This window comes from Saimiri boliviensis, chromosome 1 (assembly GCF_048565385.1).
Source record: "Saimiri boliviensis isolate mSaiBol1 chromosome 1, mSaiBol1.pri, whole genome shotgun sequence".
In the NCBI taxonomy this organism is placed as follows: Eukaryota; Metazoa; Chordata; class Mammalia; order Primates; family Cebidae; genus Saimiri; species Saimiri boliviensis.
Genome location: NC_133449.1, coordinates 241,356,189 through 241,382,117, shown reverse-complemented (window position 1 = coordinate 241,382,117; position 25,929 = coordinate 241,356,189). Strand labels below are relative to the sequence as shown.

General features: G+C 34.7%; 1 protein-coding gene across 6 annotated transcripts in view; it reads left to right on the top strand.

The window, feature by feature from the left end:
* The window catches only part of ERBIN (erbb2 interacting protein), a 141,343-nt gene that overhangs the window by 77,091 nt on the left and 38,323 nt on the right, over positions 1-25,929 (top strand). For all 6 annotated transcript variants that reach the window (XM_074385336.1, XM_039467565.2, XM_039467551.2 and 3 more), the window contains 10 exons: positions 988-1,066; positions 2,835-2,924; positions 3,950-4,006; positions 10,948-11,011; positions 12,906-12,980; positions 13,619-13,763; positions 14,951-15,023; positions 15,631-15,760; positions 16,317-16,432; positions 18,492-18,561. In XM_074385336.1, coding sequence (XP_074241437.1) covers positions 988-1,066; positions 2,835-2,924; positions 3,950-4,006; positions 10,948-11,011; positions 12,906-12,980; positions 13,619-13,763; positions 14,951-15,023; positions 15,631-15,760; positions 16,317-16,432; positions 18,492-18,561 — 899 coding nt within the window. The remainder of the gene's footprint in view (positions 1-987; positions 1,067-2,834; positions 2,925-3,949; positions 4,007-10,947; positions 11,012-12,905; positions 12,981-13,618; positions 13,764-14,950; positions 15,024-15,630; positions 15,761-16,316; positions 16,433-18,491; positions 18,562-25,929) is intronic.

The following is a 25,929-nucleotide window of genomic DNA, read 5'->3' as shown; positions in this document are numbered from 1 at the left end:
AGGCACTGATCTAGGATACTCAAAAGCTGAAATGTCTAATAGAGCTATTGAATATCCTCCATCATTGTATTCAGAAATCACTGCATTTTAAAGCAGTTATCATATTTTGAGCATGACACTGGCTTATGTGAAGGGAAAAGGGGAATATAAATATAGTTAGGAAAAATAGGATAGATGCAGGAAAGAGAAAATAATTCATTGTCTTATGAATAGACAGTGCTGCCTTCAGGCATATCAACTGGCATATCTGATGTAGATTGTCTTCCTCTTCCGTATTCAGCTTTATGTTCAGCTTTGCTTAGGAATATTAGGAACCAGCTCAATCAAGAGCCCAGCATTTAATAAAAACAATCCTTAGTCTTCATGGTGGCTTTTAGTAATCTCAGCATTTTAGGAGCCTGGGGTGGGTAGATCACCTGAGGTCAGGGGTTTGAGACCAGTCTGATCAACATGGCAAAACCCCATCTCTACTAAAATACAAAAATTAGCTGGGCATGATGGTGGGTGCCCATAATTTCAGCTACTCAGGAGGCTGAGGCAGGAGAATCATTTGAACCCAAGTGGCAGAGGTTGCAGTAAGCCTAGTTTGCACCACTGCACTCCAACCTGAGTGACAGAGCAAGACTCCCTCAAAGAAAAAAAAGTCATTTTTTAAAGTGAGAGAAGCAGAAAGAACGTTAAATCTTCTACAGTGTATGTCCTTAACATCACATGGAGAAGGCACTAATTTTCAGAAGAGGTAATGGAAGGTAACAAAGGTAAAAACCAATCAAAGTAATCTGCAGTTATAAAGAGGCAAATGAAAAAAAGAGGAAAGAAAAAGAAATCATTGCGGTGGTTATTTAGTTCACAGTGGTGGTGTCAGTTCATCTAGTTCCTTGTTAATTGGTAAATTACTTTAGAATCTGGAAGGTGTATATTATTGTTACTGTTATTATTTAGGCCTTTGTAATAGATCTTTTAATTTGACCATTGTTTGTTTTCTAGGAATACAGGAGTTTCCAGAAAATATAAAAAATTGTAAAGTTTTGACAGTTGTGGAGGCCAGTGTAAACCCTATTTCTAAGTAAGTTCTGAGGTGAATTATAAATTACTTTTGTGAATAAAGCAATTATGAAACGGTATTAGATATTGTTGTACCTATTTTAACAAAAATTTTATCTCAATCTTGTCTGTACAAAATAACAATTTTAGAGTTAAAAAGGAATCTTTTAAATAATCTTTCTAACCCAGTATACTACTAGCAGAAAATTGTGATCCAAAAGAGATACTGAGTGTTTTGCTCCAAGTTTCACAGGTAGTTAAATGTTAGAAGTGAGACTAGAATCCTCATTTCCTCATTCTTTGTTATTTACCTGCTAGAAGAGTGTCTTTGCCTTCCATTCAGGTGTGTGGTGCCTTCCAACTTTTGAAAACAATAAAGGAAACCAAAAGTTTCTTCACAGTTTTAATAGAAGGCAAAACAACAAGAAACAAAAACAACAAAACAATAACAACAAAAAAGAAACTATGCGATTTGTTGCAATGTATCAGATTGTGAATGTCCTTTTGCGATGGTGATGACAGTAAACAAAGTTTTCCTGGCATCAACACTGTTAAATTTTGCAAAAATGGAATGGTGAAGCAAAAGATGGGTAGAAAGAAGCATACCAATCCAGAACAAACATGTAAAGATTATGTATAGTCTCATATGAAAATACTGCTCTAGCATCAAATTCTAGATCTGTACTCATTTCATAATCAACAAAAAATAGAAGTAAAGCTAAAACATGTGTTTCTTACATGGCCCTAACATGTCATTCAGCTTTAAATGTTACTTGTTTTCATTGGCTTATTATGAAATAGTGTATATATATATATAGATAGATATATAGATATATATATTTTTTTTTTTTTTTGAGACGGAGTTTCGCTCTTGTTACCCAGGCTGGAGTGCAATGGCGCGATCTTGGCTCACCGCAACCTCCGCCTCCTGGGTTCAAGCAATTCTCCTGCCTCAGTCTCCTGAGCAGCTGGGATTACAGGCACGCGCCACCATGCCCAGCTAATTTTTTGTATTTTTAGTAGAGACGGGGTTTCACCATGTTGACCAGGATGGTCTCCATCTCTTGACCTTGTGATCCACCCACCTCGGCCTCCCAAAATGCTGGGATTACAGGCTTGAGCCACCACACCCAGCCCGAAATAGTATAATCTTTAAATATAGGAGCCAAATGTTGAAATTGAAAATAATCTAAATCAGTGGTTCTCAACTGGGGGTTGTTATGCCCCAGGAGACTTTTGGCAGTTTCTGGAGGCATTTTTTGGTTTTCATAATGGGGTATATGTGTGCATGCATGCACACTATTGGCATCTAATTTGTAGAAGTCAGTGTTATAGCTAAGCATTCTACAATGCACAAGATAGCTCATGTACAACAAAGAATTATTCAGCCCAAAATTTCTGTTCCAAGGTTTAGAAATTCTTATCTAGTCCTTTTAATTGAGAGTAGATAAGGTAAATTTCAAGAGTTTCAAGAAATTTTCAAGGTAAATTTCAAGCTGATTTCAGAGTTCTGTCCTAAATATATTTTTATGTATTGTACCTCATTCATAGTTGACTGTTCAGATTTTACATTATTAAAACAAATATTACCTTATTTTCTGTTTACAAAGTGATGAAGATACATTGAAACAAGTAAGTTATTATAGAAGGCAAATCTTTGAAGGGGCTGTCATAAAAGTAAAGAAGTGATTGTTATCTGTTGGAAAAATATCTTATGGGAGTCTTAGATTTTAATAAGAGACTGAATTTCTTATATGAACTTAATTTAAATTTTGGTATGTTTTATATAGGCTCCCTGATGGATTTTCTCAGCTGTTAAACCTAACCCAATTGTACCTGAATGATGCTTTCCTTGAGTTCTTGCCAGCTAATTTTGGCAGGTAAATTATGGTTTCTTCTAACACCTTTTATTACTAGCTCTTACAAAGTTTACAAAACTATAAGCTGCTTTAGTAGTACTACTAATTACAGTTTCATAGGCTCTTTTTAAATTATTCCCAAGCATTGTGACTTATATAGTTTCTTTTGTGACTTTGAATTAATTTTTCCAAGTAAACAATAATGAGAGTTTAAATTTTAAAAAAAGAATGTTTTTTTTTTTTTTAAGGTGGCCACGAAGTTTCAATGAGAGTAATTTCTGTATGCTTGAGATACTGAATGTTACATTCTTAGCATTACATTCTAAAATGATTTAATAATTGGGTGATCTGTCTTCCCCCATAGAATCAAAATTCTTGAGAAAAGGGAATCTGTTTCTGGGGGCAACCTCATTGTCTCCCTGCCACCCTCAAGTCTCTGAGTAATTTTTTTAAACAGATGAATGTATAATAGATATGAAATTATTAATGAATTTAACTACTAGAGAAAATGGTAGCCAACTAAATGTTAATTTTTTAGCCATCTTTTATCTAAAAATCATTGATGTACTTGTCAGGTTCCTCTTCAGTATCTGGCATTTACAACACTTAATCTGTTCATTTTCCCTCCAGTTTTAGTAGAATGTGCATCAATGAAGTGCCATAGCATTTCTCCTCCTCCTTTTGTTTCTTTATTTCTTCTCAGAGCTGCACTTTAGAGTTACATTATTGCTCTTGAATCTACCAAGAGTTAACAATTTTTGGTAAAAGGTATGAAATGCTGGAGGATTGATACTTTGGAATAATCACTTTATCACTTTGAAAATGTGTGGAAGTGCTCACCCTTTTCCTCTGACCATAATTCTGATGAACAGAAATAGTCTTTTCTTCCTTTGTATTTTATGTTGTATTCTACAATTTTTAATATATTACTTTGCATATAATGATTATACAATTACATTGCTTCCTTTAAAACATTAGAATATGACATTAATTTATTAAATTTATTGTCTTTGTCCTAGATACATGATTTGTTCTTTGTATTGCAGATTAACTAAACTCCAAATATTAGAACTTAGAGAAAACCAGTTAAAAATGTTGCCTAAGTAAGTAAAGGTGCTATTCTTTTAAAAACTTAATTTATAATTTTTAATGCTTAAGTCTTTAAAAATGTAAATTTTTATTATCTAAAATGTGATGCAAGTTATTTGTAAATCTTGTCATCATAGTTTAATTAGTGGTGTTAAAATATTAAAATATATGCATCTGTTGTTGGTGCTCCGTGTGGTACTGTATCGGTAACGATTTATAGCTGTCTGAAATGCAGTCTTATGTGTGACATAAAAGTCAAAATAATTAAGTATGTGAAACCCACCTCAGTCCTGAATAGAAATCCCAGGTTCATCTTCTAGAGTTCATACACATATTGCTCATTAGAAAGATCCATTGAGTCTTCATTTGAAGCCTGATAATGATAGAACTTGATTGTCTGGCTTTCTAGTGTATTGGAAATTAGAAATGGGATGATTGGTTCCCTAATGGTAAGCTAACATCAACAAGAGGTGGCAATCCAAGAGCAAATAAAAAAATTTAACTATAAAAGAAACAGCTCTATAAACGCAAAATGCACTGTAGTCTGTGGCCATTTATTGAATAACTATCTTAGAACACTATGACTGCATTGCTATAGTATTACAGTTTAAGTGTTGGCAAATTACAGTCTGTGATAAAATCTGACTCACTGTCAATTTTTATAAATGAACATTTGATTGGAACACAGCTGCATGCATTCATGTACATATTGTCTGTGGCTGTTTTTGCTGTACAGTGATAAAAGTAGCTGTCACGACCGTATGCATCTGTTGTTGGTGTTAGAGTGGTTGTCATTCCTCTATCACTGTAGGCCCTAAAATTTTTTAGGTCTACAGGACCTAAAATATTTACTGTCTAGCCCCTTACAGAAGAAATTTGCCAACTCACAATGAAATTACCTCATCAGATTTGTTACCATTCAGCCTGGGCAACAAAGCGAGACCCCCATCCCTATAGAAAATTAAAAAATTAGTCAGGTGCAGTGGCATCTACTATGGCCTATCTTTAGTCCCAGCTACTCGGGAGGCGGAGGAGAGAGGATTGCTTGACCCCAGGAATTTGCACTTGTAGTGTGCAACAATTGTGCCATTGCATTCCAGCATAAGAACAGAGTGAGACAGTGTCTCAAAACAAGGAAACAAACTAACTTCTCACCTCTTTGAAAGGAAAATATCTCCAGTTACCCCAGGAGTTGTTCTGTTTACTCAGCTTCTGTGACATATTTATGTCACAGTATTTGCTGGATAATGTTAATGTATCTGTTTTTATTGTATGTCACTCTCTTCTTCCCTGACCAGCATATAATATTCATATATGTGTGTGTATCTTCCCCTCAATTTCCTGTGATTATCTGTGAGGACAGAGACTGTATCTATTTTTTTATTCCAAAAGACAGTATGTTTAATTGAGTAATTGACTGCTGAATGCCTAGATGAATGTTTATAGTGATGATGTGAGTATAAGTTAAAGTCAAATCATCCATATTAAAATTCAAAAAGATATGTATATATTACAGATTTGATACTTTAAGTGATAATTCCTGAGCTAAAAACGTGACTAGTTTCTAAGAAATTTGAATAACCAAGATGCAAATTGTTTACTGTAATAGCTAAGCCTGCAATTACTATGTGATATCATAGGCAATTAACTGATTTTAACACCTTTTAGAGATTCAAATTAGACTCTCAGTGAATTTGCCAGGTATTATTTTCGCCTTTTAAGATAATTGTTTTTAATTGAGGTTTTTAATGTGTTTTTATTGAGGTAAAATATATGTGTAAAATTTACGTCTACCATTTTTAGGTGTACATACATTTATATTTATATTCTTTTCCTTTCATTTCTTCCTCCACCACCATTCTCAGGCTCTGGTAATCACCATTCTACTCTTTATCTTTATGAAATCTACTTTTTTTTTTTGAGACAGAGTCTCACGCTGTCACCTAGGCTGGAGTGCAGTGGAATGATCTCAGTTCACTGCATCCTCCGCCTCCCAAGTTCAAGCAGTTCTTGTTCCTTAGCCTTCGGAGTGGCCGGGACCACAGGCATGCACCACCATGTCTGGCTCATTTTTTGTATTTTTAGTAGAGACAGGGTTTTGCTATGTTGATCAGACTGGTCTCAAACTCCTGGCCTCAAATGACCTGCCTGCCTTGACCTCCCAAAGTGCTGGGATTACAGGCCTGAGCCACTGCACCCGACCTGGGATCTACATTTTTTTTTTTTTTTTTTTTTTGAGACGGAGTTTCGCTCTTGTTACCCAGGCTGGAGTGCAATGGCGCGATCTTGGCTCACCGCAACCTCCGCCTCCTGGGCTCAGGCAATTCTCCTGCCTCAGCCTCCTAAGTAGCTGGGATTACAGGCACACGCCACCACGCCCAGCTAGTTTTTTGTATTTTTAGTAGAGACGGGGTTTCACCATGTTGACCAGGATGGTCTGTGATCTCTCGACCTCGTGATCCACCCGCCTCGGCCTCCCAAAGTGCTGGGATTACAGGCTTGAGCCACCGCGCCCGGCCGGGATCTACATTTTTTAGCTCACATGTATGAGTGAGTACATGCAATATTTGTCTCTCTGTGCTTGGCTTATTTCATTTAATGTAATAGCCTCCTGATCAACCCATGTTACTGCAGGTAGCCTCTTTTGTGGCTGAATAATGTTCCATTCTGTATATGTATTTTCTTTATCCATTTATTTGTTGATGGTTTAATGGATTCCATATTTCGGCTGTTATGAATGGTGCTGCCATAGACATGGGAGTTCAGATAACCCTTCAATGTACTGATTTCCTGTCTTTTGTATATATGCCCGGTAGTGGAACTGCTGGATTGTATGATTGTTTTATTTTCAGTTTTTTGTTTTTTTTTAAATTTCTATATTGTTCTCCATAGTGGCTCTACTAATTTACGTTCCCACCAATTGTTCACAGATTCTTTTTTGTTCACATCCTTGCCAGCATCTGTTATTGCCTTTTTTTTTTGATATGCTATCTTATTGTAGTTTTCTCTGATTAGTGATGAACATTTTTTCATATACCTGTTTGCCATTTCTATGTCTTTTGAGAAATGTCTATTTAGATCTTCGGCACATTTTTTTTGCTATTAATTTGTTAAAGCTTCTTATATATTCTGATTATTAATCCTTTGTCAGATTGATATTTTGCAGATATTTCTTCCATTCTTTGGGTTGTTCATTTTGTTGATTGTTTCCATTGCTGGGCACTTTTAGCTTGCTGTAATATCCCTTTTGTCTATTTTTGTTGCTTTGGTTGCCTGTGCTTTTGAGGTCTTACATAAAAAATCTTTGCCTAAACCAGTATGCTTGATCTTGATATTGGGAATTAACATTCTCCAGTGTTTTATTCTGGTAGTTTCATAGTTATAGGTTTTAGTTTTAAGTCTTTGATCCATTTTGATTAATTTGTATATATGGTGACAGATAGAGATCTAGTTTCATTTTTCTGCATATAGTTACCCAGTTTCCCAGCATCAGTTATTAAAGAAACTATCTTTTCCCCATTTTATCGTCTTGGCACCTTTTCTAGGATAAGTTGGCTATAAATGCATGGATTTATTTCTGGACAAATGATCCATTGGTCTCTATGCCTGTGTACTGTGCTGGTTTGGTTACTGTGGCTTTGTAGTACATTTTGAAGTCCAGTAGTGTGATGCCTTCAACTTTGTTCTTTTTGCTCAGTGTCACTTTGGTTATTTGAAATCTTCTGTGGTTCTGTATACATTTTAGGATTTTAAAAATACTTCAAATGTCATTAGTGTTTGATAGGGATGACACTGAATCTGTACGTTGCTTTGGGTAGTATTGTTTTAATTCTTATAATCCATGAGCATGGAGTAGCTTTCCACTTTTTGTGTCTTCTTTAATTTCTTACATCAGTTTTAGTTTTCCTCATATAGATCTTTCACACCTTTGGATTGATTCTTAGGTATTTTATATTTTTTTGTAACTACTATAAATGGGAATGCTTGCTTGATTTCTTTTTCAGATTGTTTGCTGTTGGCATGTGTAAATCCTCCTGATTTTCATATGTTGATTTTGTATCCTGCAACTCTACTTAATTTATCAGTTCTAACAGTTTTTTTGATGGAGTCCTTAGATTTTTCTAGCTATAAGATCATGTTGGCTGGGTGTGTTGGCTCATGCCTGTAATTCCAGCACTTTGGAAGACCGAGCTGGGCAGATCACAAGGTCAGGAGTTTGAGACCAGCCTGGCCAATAAGGTGAAACCCTGTCTCTACTAAAAATACAAAAAAAGTAGCTGAACATGGTGGTGCATGTCTGTAATCTCAGCTACTCGGGAGACTGAGGCCTGAGGCAGGAGAATCGCTGGAGGCGGGGAGGTGGAGGTTGCAGTGAGCCAAGATCGCACCACTGCACTCCAACCTGGGTGACAGAGCAAGAATCCACCTCAAAAAAAAAAAAAGTTATCTGCGAACAAGGCTAATTTTGACTTCTTCTTTAACAATTTGTATGCTCTTTATTTCTTTCTCTTTCCTAATTGCTTTTGCCTGATTATAACTTTGGAGACCTCACAAACAAGAGGATACAGTTTTAAATATTACAAAGTCATGTGCATTTAGGGTATGTGACTATATCAAAGACTAGAGCCATGGAAAGAGCTGTTGTTTTAGATACATAGTTAAGTGAAATTTAATGCTGCCTAAAGAATACTAGAGGGCACAGTAGCAAGTACACAAAAGATGTTTTACTTTGCCTTTGAGGAGAGGAGAAAGTAAAATGAGTTAAATACAAATGAATTTTAGAAACTGATGGGAGAAAATTTGAGGGATATGTTTTCTCCTTGAGATAGGCAGCTAGATCTTATTCTGGGATGCAGTTTATTTCTGAGATTGCTGAGTGTATGCGTACAGCCAAAGTTGTCAGCATTGACTATAAAGAGTTGAGGTGGAGACACTTTTTTGGCATGACAGTATATTTTCTTTTTTATTACATATCTGTGTCACTCACATTTTTCTAAAATTGTCTTAAAATTTAACTTTACCAGGCCATCATGTGTAATTGAATTTTTTCAGTGCACTACTTTTCATTTTTATACCTTATTCTAAAAGTGTTATGCTTTATTTTTCACAAATTACCTCTATTGATATTATGTGCTCAATAGTTGCATGTGAATTTTCTATTACCTTGTCATTATAACAATATTGAAGCAAGAAATGTAACAATATGTTTTGTTATTTCAGTCTTCCCTTCCTCCTCACACTCCTTTTTACTTTTTGCAAATCTCTACCTGGTATAGTTATTTGAATATAAGAAATTACTAACATAGCATGTGATTTAATACATCTGGAGAAAGATCCTGGAAACACCTTTTGCTTGTTATGAAGGAAGCTAGAACTTAACAGGTTTTCTGGGAAAGATGTGAGTAAGGAAGTAGAATTATAGTACCTAAGAATAGGCACTTAGTAAGTCTCAGTGAAAGCAGTTTTATAAAAATTGGCATTATAAGATGAATTGAAGGGGTGATGACAGAATGGCATATTCAAAATGTAAAGGGAAAATTCTCTTCTAATGTAGACCAGTAACAGTGTCATTACAATGATGGTGTTTGTTATATTTTTTAACTAAAAAACTGGAGAAATGTTACAACTTTTATTTTACTTATTACTAATTTTCGTTAAAATTCCAGAGAAGATAGAAATAGTCTGTGTTGTTTGTGCCATAAATCAAAAGTGCCTGTGGATTTTAAATGATACTCATTTTCAAAGTATCAACATATTAATGTTATATACTGATATTGTGATTATAACTATATTTTGCTCTCATTTTGTCATATCCTACAAAATCCATAATACAGAATTTCTTACTCTGGGTAACTGGTATCATCTCAATGTATTAAATAATAGGGGTTATACAAAAATAGCAACTTAAGAGCATAAATGTTTGCTTGAATTAGTTTCAATGGTACCTTTGTTAAAGGAGAGATTAAAAGATAAAAGTGCAACATAGTTTATTTCATTACAAAACTGGTTTGTCTGTCTTTCAAGTTTCTGTAGTTTCCCAGAAGTATTGATGTTAAGGTGGAAGTTAAGAATGGTATATTATTGCTTTTATTTAAAATAAGTGTCAACCACTAATTTTGATTTATATAAAACTTTATTTTGAATTGTACTGGCTTTAATTTCAACATGTGGTGGGTAATATACCATGTACTGTTCTTAGCATTTTGAAAATTTTCAGAGTTACAGTTATCTTAAAGTCTTACAAATATATGAGAAGTTTTGAAAAAGGATTTTTGTAATTATGGTAGTAATTACTATGCATCTGCCAAAAAAGTTTATTATGTGAAGAAGTGGAAACTCATTATTCATATTCTGGCCTGTGGGTTTAAATTTATTGCAGTTGCTTCTTAAAAATATAAATGGAAAGAGCAATGAAAAGACAAAATAAGATAATAGTGGATAATTCATTTTATCTAGAAATCTTTTTAAATTTTTTAGAAGATATATTTTTATATCTGGGCATGGTGGCTCACCCCTATAATCCCAGCACTTTGGGAGGCCAAGGCAGGTGGATTATCTGAGGTCAGGAGTTTGAAACCAGCCTGACCAACAGGGGAAAACCCGGTCTCTATTAAAAATGCAAAAAAATTAGCCGGGTTTGGTGGTACATTCCTGTAATCCCAGCTACTTGGGAAGCTGAGGCAGGAGAATCGCTTGAACCTGGGCGTTAGAGGTTGCAGTGAGCTGAGATTGCGCCATTGCACTCCACCCTGGGCAACAAGAGCAAAACTCTGTGTCCAAAAAAATATATCTATAATTCATATATTACATATATGAAATATATACATTATTTTGTCAACATGTGAAAGCCCATAAATAACTACATAGTCCATAAGAATGTTTTAAACTATGTTTTGAAAGCTTCCATGTAATTGGTATTTTTGTAGTTAATTTTTTATTACTCCATTACGAATAGAACCATGAATAGACTGACCCAGCTGGAAAGACTGGATTTGGGAAGTAACGAATTCACGGAAGTGGTAAGTTCTCATCAGTCTCACTTTCCCTAAATTCTTATATTTGATCAAGAACAAAATGTGAAAATTAATGTATTTCTCTTAAAAATTAGATAAAGGTTTACTTTTTTTTCTTTAATTACAAGATATGAAAGTTCTTAGCCAGAACTTTCCAGACAGATAGAAAAATTAACCAGACAGATAAAATTCTGACCAAAAGTGAGGATAAAATGTAAAATCAGTGAGCGGTCCATGGAAGAGATACCTAAACAGTTTTTAGCATAGGAAGCAGAAAATTTGAGTGATTATAAAGTGAGAAACATCAGTCTGGAATGCAGCAGGTAAAAGTAGTTCTGAATCAGAGATAGCTCCATGGGGTATTGCTTGTGAATTTATTCAGTAATAAGATACTTCTCTATAATGTTACTTAATAGCTAAGGGGAAAATCATCGAGTGAAACAACTGTTATTTTTGAAGTGGTAATGAGAACCTTTTTATTTGTGCTTTGTATGCCAAGTGCACTATGAGGCTGAATCTAAAAGGAAAGGAACAGTATGTAAGTAGTTTTTTGTCTTTAGTGAGTTTTCCAAGATTTTTTTTTTTGAAGCTAGTTTTTTTTTTTTTGAAGAGGAATTCGTTGAGCTGAGTATCATTATTATTAAACTTTTAAATTAGTTTGCAAATTCATTGTTTAAAATTGTGGTAGCTCACAAATGATGGTTTTAAGGATAGGAATTTCTCAGAACTGTTTGCTGTAATATTGCTCTATGGGTATTGTATGAATAGTATAAATTTCAGCTGAGACTTGAGGAGGAACATGGTGGTTTGGAGTAGTACCTCATTCTCTAAAATACATGCTGTGCTTCTGAAATTACTTTTCTATTATGTCCTTTCTCAATATTTGTTCTATAATCTGTTTTGGTATTAACTATTTCAAAAATCTCATTTGTTCATTTTAAGAATCCAAAAAGCTTTCAAAATCATCATTCATTTTTGCACTATTTTGGTCTTCCAACATTGTACACTTTTAAAAACTTACAGTAGAATTATAACAGTAATGCACAAAAGGAAATTTCTTTTAAGTTACATTTGGAATTCATATCTATATTTATATGTTAACAGTAAATCTGATTGGCATTCCTTTTATGTAGGACTGTTAACTATGGTCATTAGATGTGATGATACTCTGTGTCATCACATGATCATTGATTGCACATGGCTTTGTGCGGTGATAGAAATAACTTTGAAGAGGGCAGCCTCGAAGGGACAATGCCCAGGAGCAAATGTTGCCAGGATATGAAGGTCTACCACAACACTTGGATTAATTTTTATGTCCTCAACACTGTCTTATAAAGAATTTTCTACCGTGTAATTAGAAGTTTTTACTAGAGGTTTAAATTACAGTATATTTGTATCATGTGGTTATGACTTTGTCTGTTTAACTTTCCCTGATTATGAACATTTAGGATGTATATTGTCTTTTATCTCCCTCTTGATGAATTTCACTAGGGAACATTTGTAATTTTTCTGTTTTCTAAAAGACTAACTTCTTATTGATAATGAGTGTATGTTTTTATTGTATACTTCTAAGCAGTGGGTCCTATTTTTTATTTCTTTACTAATTATATAAATACTTGACCCTATTGTGTAATCCAAAGCTTAATTTTTTTTTTTTTTTGTAATCTACTTCTGTGGACTGTCTCTTTGATTTCTCCATTAATAATTTTACTATAGTAATTATAATGCAATGGAAAGGCTCACATCCTGGCTCTGCTTTCTTATTTTTCTTCCCCCTACTTCTTTAATTTAATGATTTGAAACTAAAGGTTATTAGAAATTCCCAGGGCTTCTTTTGCCAGATAAAGACATTCATGTAAATTAATTGAATTACTGCTGTCCCCTACCCCAATCCCAACAGCCTGAAGTACTTGAGCAACTAAGTGGATTAAAAGAGTTTTGGATGGATGCTAATAGACTGACTTTTATTCCAGGGGTATGTATATGAAATTTTAAATGGCATCACTTATTTCTGGCTCTCCTTTGCAGTTTTGTGCATTGCACCTTTTATAATTACGTTTAATTAATAAAAAGAAATAGGATTGTTCTTTATTAAACAGAAGCAAATTATATTTTTTTACCATGAGCACATTCTTGATTATAATCTAAGAATTCTCATAATAAACATTTGTAAATCTCCTTTTAATACTGTTGAGTGTGCCCTTTCCAGTGGTATCAGTTGAACTTACTTCCCAATTTGGTTTTCCCAAGAAATTGGTAAACTAGTATATTTTCCATGAACTTTCTGTTGTTTAACAACTGACAAATTGTTTACTTCCATAAAGAACCACAAGAATCCCCGTATATGTGGTCTCCTTAGGAGGAAATGGACAGCGGAATTCCCAAAGTATATGTCATTTGTCACTTCTGCTAGGCTACAGTTAGTAGGAGATCTTAGCTTTATTACTGAATACATTTCTATTGACATTTAAAAAGCTGTCTGGGAGTCGTCTTTCTTGTATTAGCATTTAATTTTTAATTAAAACTTGGTATCAGATTTATTGCCTAAACTTTTTACAAATTACTGATGTTAAAGTCATTAGATTTATTTATTTATTTATTTTTTACTTATAGTTTATTGGTAGTTTGAAACAGCTTACATATTTGGATGTTTCTAAAAATAATATTGAAATGGTTGAAGAAGGAATTTCAGCATGTGAAAACCTTCAAGACCTCCTATTATCAAGCAATTCACTTCAGCAGCTTCCTGAGACTATTGGTTTGTATTGCTTTCAAATTCATGTAATTTTTATTAAAGTAAATTCAAGGCTTCAGCATAATCACAAATTTCACTTGTTATGAGGTAGGTATACTGCATTACCACAGGAACAGATTTTAATTTTTCCTGGTATGATCAGCTGTACAAGTTACTTCTTTGTTGACATTACTGTTTTTTATTTACTATAAGAAAATTTCATTTTTATTACTAATGTATTTAAATTCTTTAAAATAAATTTATCCAAATTTGGTTTAACTGTTAGCTTTTATTGTTATAGCTTTTATTTTGGTAAATTTTTTCAGTTCTATTTCATTATAGACACTCAGATAAGAAAACAGATCAGTTGAACAAATCATGAGATATCTATAATTGAGTCTGTATTTGTGTAGTTGCTTGTTCAGTTACATGTCAGTGGAATCAAATTATTTTGATGAAAGGACCCAAAACTTCAATCTTGACATCATTTTGATGTTTTAATATAAAAACCAAAAATATTTTAATGTATTTCTCAAGTCACATGGTTGTCGTAGCTAAAACTACATTTTTACAAGTTTGTTACGATTCTACTCTAATCAACACTTTTTAAACTTAAAAGATATTTTACTGTTTTGGTATTGGGTATATATGGAATCATTTGTTACATACCTGTTAATGAACTACCTTCATAGTACCATTAGATGGAGTACCGTTCTGTCGCCCAGGCTGGAGTGCAGTGGCTCCATCTCAGCTCACTGCAACCTCCGTCCCCCGGGTACAAGCGATTCCCCTGCCTCAGCCTTCCACGTAGCTGCAACTACAGGCGCGCACCACCGTGCCCAGCCATTTCTTTAGTCTATTAATTCAACAATTTTATAGTGTCTGTCTTTTCTGTGCCATGCCGTTGTTTTTAGGAGCAGAGCTACAGCAGTGAGCAATGAAGACTAAAAGTTCCTACTATCAGTAAAGCTTATATTTTAGTTGGAGTTAATAAACAAATGTATAACTATGTTAAATGGTGATGTGAATGAAGATTGAAAGTATAGGATGAGGGAATAGAATGTTGGGATTGGGAGTGGCATCTCTTTTAGATAAGTTTGTTAGGAAAGTTCTTTCTAATTTTTGTCAGATGTAATATTCTCACATTGACTTTTGGTGGACTTGCTTATATTTTAAGCTAAAAAATTGTATGTTGTTTCTTCTCTCAATAGGTTTGTTGAAGAATATAACAACTCTTAAAATAGATGAAAACCAGTTAATGTATCTACCAGACTCTATAGGAGGGTAAGTTTTTTGTGTATTACACACCCTCGAAGATTCTTCTTTCATTTCCCCATGTCATATATATTTTCAGATATTTGCGTAAATGACCTAACTTTTTTTTTTTTTTTTTTTTGAGACAGAGTCTTGCTTTTATTGCTGGGCTTAAGAGTGCAGCGGCCGTGATGCCCGGTCACTTGTAACTTCTGTTTTCCGGTTTCGGGCAGTTCTCCTGCCTCAGCCTTCTGTGTAGCTGGGACTACAGTCACGCACCACCACCTGGCTAATTTTTTGTACTTTTAGTAGAAATGGGGTTTCACCATGTTGGCCAGGATGGTCTCTATCTCTTGACCTCGTGATCCACCTGCTTCGGACTCCCAAAGTGCTGGGATTACAGGCATGAGCCACTTCGCTTGGCCCACCTAAAGATTTTGTAAACATTTAAGTAATTAGTATACAGGTTGGGTATGTTTACAGTAGTCAGACCTACTTATTATTGGTGAAGTTTAGCTTTGTGAAATGGTTTCACTAGATTGTCAAAATCAAGTTCAAATGTTTTTATGTTCTGAAATTTTGGATTGTATATAGGAAACCTTTAAAAAATCATATATATTTCCTTTTTAAATTAAAGGTTAATATCAGTAGAAGAACTGGATTGTAGTTTTAATGAAGTTGAAGCTTTGCCTTCATCTATTGGGGAGCTTACTAACTTAAGAACTTTTGCTGCTGATCATAATTACTTACAACAGTTGCCCCCTGAGGTAATGTATTTTAAATTAGTTTGGATTTTTGTCTTTTCATCTTTTTCTGATTATTTAGCTATCCATTGTGACTACATTTATTTCTTTCTAAAAAGAATTCCGAATTGTTATATAGTTTATTATATATATATTTATGTTATATAAACTACATAGTTTATACTATATACTATATACATACTATATACATAGTTTATATAACATATATTATTATATAATAGTTATATAAACTATATACATAGTTTATATAACATATATAATAAACTATATTATATATAGTTTATATAACATATAGACTATATAATTATATAGTTTATTATTATGTATAAACTAATTATATAGTTTATTATTTTCTGAGTAAGAATTAGTTATGTTAGTTTAGAAGAGGTTCTTAAATGCTTCCCTATTTACATGAAAATTAATAATTAAAAAGGGAAAGTCTAATTATTTCTTTTATAAATGTGGAGTATTTTTCATAACTTTTAAAAATCATGTTTTTTATATGTTGATCAACCTGTAGGCCCAATTTTTTTTTCTTCACTTTATATTTATCTTTCAGATTGGAAGCTGGAAAAATATAACTGTGCTGTTTCTCCATTCCAATAAACTTGAGACACTTCCAGAGGAAATGGGTGATATGCAAAAATTAAAAGTCATTAATTTAAGTGACAATAGGTTTGTAATACTATATTCATCAGTTGGTTTATAGGAGACACTGGTTAGATGAAGTTAAGTTTCATATGATATGTGATAGAATAGCTAGCACTTGTTTCTCTTTAAATATACATAGTAAGTCCTCAGTGTTATTGATAGGCTCTTGGAAAGTGTGACTTTGAGTGAAACAACACATAATAAAACCCAATTTCTTTCATTCATCAGTGTTATAAGAAAATGACATTATTTGAGGACCTGTCATACACAGTTTCGATAAAAGTTGCAGTTTCCAAGAACCTAGCAATAATGTTAAATGAGGACTTGCTGTATCTTTTAATTTTTTCTTTAAATAGAAAGAGTGGTCTAATTGTATCTGATTTTAATTTATCATACAATGGTTTTTACTGTTCATTTTGAGTTAACTTAGCTAGACAACCTTTATTCTCTCCTTACAGTTTCTTTTTATTCCTAAAGTCATGTCTTCACCTTAATATTGCTATTTAACGAAACAACTTTAGAATGTATCTAGTATGTTGCTAATATTTTCCTGGGCAGAGGTTTGGTTTCAACAAAGCCAAGGTGCAGAGCAAATGGATCATTATTAAATTATTTTCTGAATAATATTTAGGTTAATTTAGAAGAGGTTCTAAAATGGCTTTCCTATGTATGTGAAAATTAATAATTTAAAAGGGAAAATCTAATTATTTCTTTTATAAATATGGAGTATTTTTCATAACTTTTTTTCCAATATGTAGAGCATTTTTCAGAAAACCATTAGATTGAGTTCCAGTTGTAAACTGGAACAATGTTTAAGTTAAAAACAGTCCATACTTTTTCCTGAGGTAAAGATATTAATGATGATTAAACAGCATTTGTAGAGTGTTTTTACTTTTTGCTTTCGTAGTGTCTTATGAAGTCTTCAAAACACCTCTATGAAATAGTATTATAGTATTCCCGTTTTATGTAGGAGGGATTTAAGACTCCGATTTAAGGTAACTCACATAGCTTGTAAGGTAGAGCTTTAATTTAAACTCAATTTTTTGACTAGTTATGATATCCTAACCTCTGTTTTATTTAAAAGAACCACTGCTTTCTTAAGTCACTGTTTCACCCTTTAATTCCTACTCCCAAACTAGAGCAGTAGGTTATGCAAATTACCTTGAAAGATAGGCATGGAAGACTCGTTAGGCATAAGATAGCAAGGCTGAAATAGATGACTGTTAAATAGGATATTTTCATTTAGTATTCTAATGAGTATATTATAGTTGACCCTCTGTATTTGTGGGTTCTGCAACTGTGGATTCAAACAACTTCAGATCAAAAATATTTGGAAAAAAAATGTGTTGGTACTGAATGTGTACCAATTTTCACATTGTTATTCCCTAAACGATACAGTATACCAACTATTTACGTAGCATTTATATTTTAATAGGTATTATAAGTACCCTAGAAATGATTTAAAATATACGGGGGTGGGGGGAGATGTGCATAGGTTATATGCAGATATTATACAATTTTATTTAAGGGATTTGAGCATCTGCAGATTTTGATATCTGAGGGAGATCCTGGAACCAGTCTCTCATGGATTCCGAGGAACGACTGTACTTTGTTTTTACTCATTATCATCTTATGATAGTCTTCTAGATTATGTAACTGCTGGCTCACAAATAGAGAACAGTGCAGTTTTTATAAAAAACTCACCAAGAGTGCTTCCTCTAACAGTTTGTTCTCTCTAAATACAAATAAACCAAAGCAATTTTATGAGACATTCCTTAATCTATCCTTTTCTAAGGCAGGGACAATTAACATATTTTTTAACGGATTTTTAAGGTTATTGTTTACCCATTTTCTTGCCAGGTGAATTGAGTCAATTGAAGAATTATATTTTTGAAACTAATTCTTATAAAACTGGATATTTTGTCTTACGTCCTATACAAAGAAGTATATTGGACTGTTCTCTTTTTTTTCTCCTATTTTCATATGCAATTATATAGCATTTTTCAGAAAACAATTAGATTGAGCCCTCATTTTAAATTTTCTCATTTTAAAGTTTAATTTTTGTTTGTATTTTTTCCTACAGATTAAAAAATTTGCCCTTTAGCTTTACAAAGCTACAGCAATTGACAGCTATGTGGCTCTCAGATAATCAGGTGGGCATTCTGATTTTATAAGTTAATGGAGTTCCTATTTGTGTTATATAATTTTGTACTCTTGATTTACATAGGGTCATTTAACAGCAGCTATACAATGGTACACATGTAAACATGTATTTTATATAAGAAAAATCTCAATATTTAGAAGCAAATACTTTTTAAAAAATAGTTACAGATTTATAAGTAATACATTCCATTCTACTTGCCTAATTTCTCCTAAATCTGTGAAAATATTGATTAGGAAGTCAGACTCAGACTCGCTGACTTTAATAGCATTATCTCATACACTTGTCATATTATATAGTGAGAACACTTAAAAATCTACTCAGCAATTTCAAGACTGTAGCATAGTGTTACTAACTATAGTCACCCTGTTGTACATTAGAGCTCTTGAACTTACTCCTTCTGTCTAACTAAAATTTTGTACCCTTTCACCAATATATCCCGGTCCATACTGTAGCCCACCCCTGCCAGCCCCAGAACCTACCATTTTACTCTGTTTCTATGAGTTTGTTTTTTAGATTCCACATATAAGTGAAAACGTGACATTTATTTTCTTGTTCCTGCTAATTTCACTTAACATAATGTCCTCTAGGTTCATCCATGTTGTTGCAAGTGACAGGATTTCCTTCTTTTTTAAGGCTGAATAGTATTCCATTGTGGTTGTATATGTATGGGTGTATACACACTACATTTTCTTTATCTGTTCATCCATTGATGGACGGTTAGGCTGATTCCATGCCTTGCTATTGTGAATTCTACTGCAGTGAACATGGGAGTGCAGACATCTCTTCAACATACTGATTTTATTTCCTTTGGATATATATCTAGTAGTGAGATTACTGGATCATATGATAGTTCCATTTTTAATATTTTGAGGAACCGCCATACTCTTTCCATAATGGCTGTACTAATTTACATTCCCACCAACAGTAAGGGTTCCTTGTAAATTTTTTTAAACAAAATATAATATACAATTTGCTGATCTTTTTAATTAAAAAATTAATACTTATTTGATGTTGAGCAATACTTTATAATAATTTATTTAAAGCTCTGTTTTCCCAGTGTTGAATACAGTGGTTTCATATGATACTCATGAATTCCACAGCCAAAATTTTTTTGGAAACTATATTACATCCTAATTCTGGATTATATTAACAGCCTTAAGGTATTCATACAGTAAAGAAACGCATGAGAATTCTTCATAGTTTTTAACTGGGGACCTCTTTCCCCCTTCCCCTTTTCTTCCCCTTCCCCTTCACCTTCCCTGTCCCTTTCCTGGTCTCACTTTGTTGCCCAGGCTGGAGCACAGTCTTACAGTCTTGGCTCACTGCAACCTCCACCTCCTGGGTTCAAGTGATTCTCCTGCCTCAGCCTCCCTAGTAGCTGGGACTATAGGTGTATGCCACCATGCCCAGCTAATTTTTGTATTTTTAGTAGAGATGAAGTTTTGCCGTGTTGGCCAGACTGGTCTCGACCTCCTAACCTTAGGTGATCCACCCACCTTTGTCTCGCAAAAGTGCTGGGATTACAGGCATGAGCCACTACACCTGGCCTTGGGGACCCCTTTCTTACTCAGCCCTTACTAATACCCCAAGAGCCTTAAATTTTTATGTTAATCCATGGTTATGAATAAGAGTGTATTAGTTACCTGCTTTGCAAATTTAGAGAAAATATTAAAATGATGATACATTTGCCTTTATTAGAGCTTTTTAAAGAGGCAGTTACTGTATCTGTTATATGTGGAACTGATTTCTCTTAATTGAATAGCATATATTTAAACTTGATTTGAAATTTTGCAACTAGATTCAGAAAACATTTGTTGGACCCCATCTTATTCATGTACTAACCTCACAATGAATGACATATCTTCTGATCTTGAGGAACTCTTAGACTAATTCTAATTCTATTAGTACAGTAGCACTTTTTAATTTTTGAGACAGGGTCTTACTCTGTCATCTAGGCTGGAGTGCAGTGGTGTAATTAAGACTCACTGGAATATTGAACTCCTGGCCTCAAGCATTCATCCCAGCTCAGCCTCCCAAGTAGCTGGGACCACAGGCACATGTCATCGCACCCAGCTGGATTTTTTTTTTTAATGTTTTTTTTTGTAGAGACAGGTTCTCATGATATTGCCCAGGCTGGTCTTGAACTCCTGGACTCAAACCACCCCCCTACTTCAGCCTCCCACAGTGCTTAGTATTATAGGTGTTCACCACCATGCCTAGCCTGCAGTAGCACTTTTGTGGATAAATCAGTGCCAGGAAATCATACCGGAGGGTTTAATGAAATTAACCAAGTATCTGCTACACTTTCTTCATATTTACAGTATTCTCATTCTATTCACAATCTCCACTTGGTTTAAAACAAACACTGTTTGGTGGGGGTCTTTGTTCTTCAGAGTTTGACAGAATATTGAGTAAAACATATCAGATATACCTAGAAAATTTCCCTTACTGTATGAAGCAATAATTTTGCTGTGAAAGAATGACATGTAGAGGAGAAGGTGTACAGAGGTTTGATTGTGAATTAGGAAAATTTATTCTACTATTTAACATTTATGAAAGTAAATTGCTCTGCTGTGTAGAACAGTACATAGAGTAATATAATTTTCATGAGGTGCTGAAGGCATGAGCAGAACAATTATTTATTAATTTATTCCCTCATCCATTTTGTGATTCTCAAGAACTCTTTATTGAACAGCTGCTTCGTATCAGGCAGTTTAAGGTGGGAAGAACAGTATTTAGAAAGTAACTTTAATACAATGTGGTTAAAAGACTTAATAGGACTGTGGCCGCACGCGGTGGCTCACGCCTGTAATCCCAGCACTTTGGGAGGCCGAGGCGGGCAGATCACGAGGTCAAGAGATTGAGACCATCCTGGCTAGCATGGTGAAACCCCGTCTCTACTAAAAAAATACAAAAATTAGCTAGGCATGGTGGTGCGCGCCTGTAGTCCCAGCTACTCAGGAGGCTGAGGCAGGAGAATTGCTTGAACCCGGGAGCCAGAGATCGCAGTGAGCTGAGATCACGCCACTGCACTCCAGCCTGGCACCTGGCGACAGAGCAAGACTCTGTTTCAAAAAAAAAAAAAAAAAAAAAAAAAAGACTTAATAGGACTAAGCTTTAAAATCCAAGATGAGGAAGATAACCAAGGGATGTAAAGGCAGATTTATCAGAGGAGGAAATGCCTGCAATGCCTGAATTCTCTCTCAAAAGAGGAATGGGGTTAGACCTGGTGGTTCACACCTCTAATCCCAGAACTTTGGGAGGCTGAGGTGGGAGGATCTTTTGAGGTCAGGAGTTTGAGACCAACCTGGCAACATAACAAGATCCTGTCTCTGCAAAAGAATTAAAAAATTAGCCAGGTCGGGTAGCACATGCTTGTAGTCCAAGCTACTCAGGAGGCTGAGGCTGGAGGATCCTTTGGGCCCCGGTGTTCAAGTTTACAGTGAGCTATGACCATGCCACTGTACTCCAGCATGGGCAACAGAGCAAGACCCTATCTCTAAGATAAAGTTTTTTGTTTTTTGTTTTTTTTTTTAAATAAAAAAGAGAAATAAGAGTTTTGGTCTATTTTTTTCCTTCCTTAAGATGGGGTTTTTCCTGTGTTATCCATTCTGATCTCCACCTTCCAGGCTCAAGTGATCTTCCCACCCCAGCCCCTTGAGTAGCTGGGATTATAGGCCTGAACCATCGTGACCAGGTAGGCATAGGATTTAAACAACAACAAAAAGAGAACAGTGTTCTGCTTTGGAAGAATATCGTGAGCATACGCATTTAGGTGCAAAGCAGCCTTGTATATTCCTTAAGCAAGTTATTATGACTAGAGTATAACAATGAGAAGGAAAAGGTAGAAAATGAGGCTACAAAGTCTGATAGAGATGGGTGGTGGAAAGAGGATCTTGTATGCCATGCAAAGGAAGTTGTATTATATCTCAAGGATGGCAAATAAGATTTTTTAAAATCTTGTACTCTTACCAGTTATGAGTGGCTTCCTGAAGAATTGTGTTGCAGATTCTGACTCATAATCAAATTCAAGCTAGTGGAAAATTGCTGTGATTTGGGTGGCTGTGTAATTTGTTGTCCATAATAGGATACTTTCAGGAAGGGAAATGGGCTCCATTGATAATTTCATGAGAACATGTGTAAATTGTGCCTGTCTTAGGCAAAATGGACATTTGATCAGTCTAGTAATGATCAATTATTCATATCTGCCATGAATGTAAGAGGAAGAAGTGATTTTTGTGATACATGTAATATGGGAACCAGTGTAACGTTGAACAGGCAAATAGTATCATTTCATTGATATTTTAGAAAGGCCTTTTTGGCTGCATGGTAGAAAATGGACGCATCAGGGGTTAGTGCCAAGCATGAAAGCAAGGGAGACTGAATTGGATGACATTGCCATACTCTAGTAGGCAACAGAACATGTTGCTTTGAACTAAAGTAATGATAACGGGGCCAGGGAAAGAGCAGGTATTTTTGAGGAATATTGAAAAAGTTGCATCAGTAGAACATGTGAAGAATGCATGTATGTGAGAAGGTAGTAAAAGCAAAGATGAATGTCAGAGATTTGACTTCAGTGACTAGGTGGATAATGCTGCCACACCAAGAAAAGGAACCACAAATGAAAGAAATATGTTTATGGGAAGATGTTAAGTTCTAGTTAAACATGTTGAGTTAGAAGTACCTTGGTATATCCAAGTAGCCATGTATAGAACACGCTGGTGACTGTGAACCTCCTGACTTCATTTTCTTCTATATGGTTTCTGTGCTCTTGGTTTCTCTATTTTTAAATTTCTAACCTTGAGGAATTTCTCAAAATTGCCCCTGAAGACTTAATTTTCTTTTTTCAGTACTATTATAGGTTTATTCTTTGTGCTTATTTGTAAAAACATATTCACTTCATTTTAAAAGATCTGTGGCACAAGAAGAAATACATATTTTTGTTTAGCCCATAATTTTAATTAACTTTTTGAAGGGAATGGTTTCATAGCTTTTGTTGTTTCTCAAAAGGAATTATATAATTTTTTAAATGTTACTGATGATGAATCCTGAGAATTGATTTAAATGGCAGTAGATTAAGAGGTGTAAAGAGAGTAGCCATAGAAGTAGGAGGAGTACTGGATAATGATGGTCTCAAGAGTGAAGAAACTGGCCTGAAGGAAGAAGTTGTTAATGGAATAAATGCTGTTGAGAAGTCAGTTCAGATTAAATCTGAAAAATATTCATTTTATTTGGCAGCTTATACTTGCCAATTTAAATTGACTAGCTAAAGTAATTATAGAGGTATGTGTCAAAACCCATGTTGAAGGAGTTTAAGGAATAAATTGCTGATAAAATTGAATGTTGATTATTCTTTAAGAAGGTTGGATGAGAAGGAAATGGAATGGAACATAAAGAAATTGATAGCAGGAAAAGCTCAGGGATCCTTTAATATTGGAGAGCATGTTTATAGGTTGTTGGAAAGAAGCTGTATGATAAGTGAGATTAAGAATATGAGGAATATGAGAGCTGAATGTGGTGGCTCACACCTGTAATCCAGCACTATGGGAGGCCAAGGTGGTGGATCACCTGAGGTCTGCTGTTCAAGACCAGCCTGACCAGTACGGAGAAACCCCATCTCTACTAAAAATACAAAAATTAGCCAGATGTGTGGCATGCATCGGTAGTCCCAGCTACTTAGGAGGCTGAGACAGGAGATTGCTGGAACCTGGGACACGGAGGTGGCAGTGAGCCAAGATCACACCACTGCAGTCCAGCCTGGATGACAGAGCGAGTCTCTGTTTCAACAATAGCAACAAAGAAGATGAGAAGCAGTTGGATAATGGGTGGAAATTGATGGAAAAGCTATGACAGGAATTCTTAACCTGTTGGAGGGAGCTTGGGTCTCAAGTTTGGGAAAGGGAGAGCAAATAGTATACATTTGATAATCTTAGAATATAGCATTTTCCATACTCATAGCTGTTTTTCTTTTTTCTATTCTTTTTTTTTTCTTTTTCTTTTTTTTTTTTGAGGTATAGTCTTGCTCTATTGCCCAGGCTGGAGTGCAGTTGTGCCATATTGGATTTTCAGATAATATGTAGAACCCAGATGAAGTATTATTAGTATCAGTACACAAATAGGAGTACAAATTAATAATCACTGCACAAGTTTGTGGTGATACTAATTTGCTCAGCTGTGTAATATAGAGAAGGCACACAATTAGTAGGATTCTGGGCTGTAGTTTTGCCAAGCCAGGTGCAAGAAAAGAATAATGCAGCAAGGAGGTCTTGGTTTATGGCAGGAAAGTGGTTTAAATAAGATATGGTGTGGTACAAAAGGGGAATCAAAGACAGGAGCAAATGGTGGGAAGAATGTCAAAAGGTCAAGGGAATAGTAGTCTTGGTAAGGGTGATCAGCAAGTACTGTGAGAGCAGTGGAGTGGGAGGGCTGCATGTTATCTGGGTTACCATACTCTGCTGGTTACCCTTTTGCCTGACTGCTCCTCAGTCTCCTTGGACATATTTCTTCTGCCTTTATGTTTTTGCTCCTCATGGTATCCTAGGCTCTGCTTTAGTTTCTTCATACTGTCTCCTGAAATTGCAATCTGTATCCTCATTATTTTTAACAATGTCTTCAGCCCAGTTCTTGTGCAGAGCCTCATATTCATATAGCTCAACTCCTACTTAACATTGCCACCTAAATGTCTCAAATTCAATGAGCCCAAAATCGAGTATACCATCTTCTGCCCCAAATATATTTCTCCCACACTCCCCAGTTACTTTAGCTTGGAAATAATAGTTGATGGAGGCAGAGACCTTGAAATGCAACCCTTAAATACTGTTTTTTCCTGTACTTCATAGACAAACACTATGAATCTTAAACATCCTCAGGTATTTGTATATTCTACTTTATCCCTACTGCTACTTCTCTTAAATACTGTTCACCATAATCTTTCATTTAGACCTAGCCACTAGTCAAAATTGAGATTTGGTGTGAGTGTAATATACACACTGGTATGTGTAACCTTAGAATGAACAGAGAATATATATGATCACATTTATATTTTTTATTGCATGTTAAAATGACATTTTGAATATGTAAAGTTAAATGCATTATCAAAAATTCATCTTTGTTGCCATTTTAAAATATGTGGTACTAAAAAATTTTAAGTAATCAAGTGGGACATGGTGGCTCACACCTGTAATCCTAGCACTTTGGGAAACCAAGGCAGGAGGCTTGCTTGAGGCCAGGAGTTTGAGACCTGCTTGGGTAATATAACAAGGCGTTGTAATTTGCGTGATACTTTAATCTGATCCCAGCTCTAACTTACTTTAAACCTTTTCATTGTTTCTTTTTTCTTTATATCATACGCCTGAAG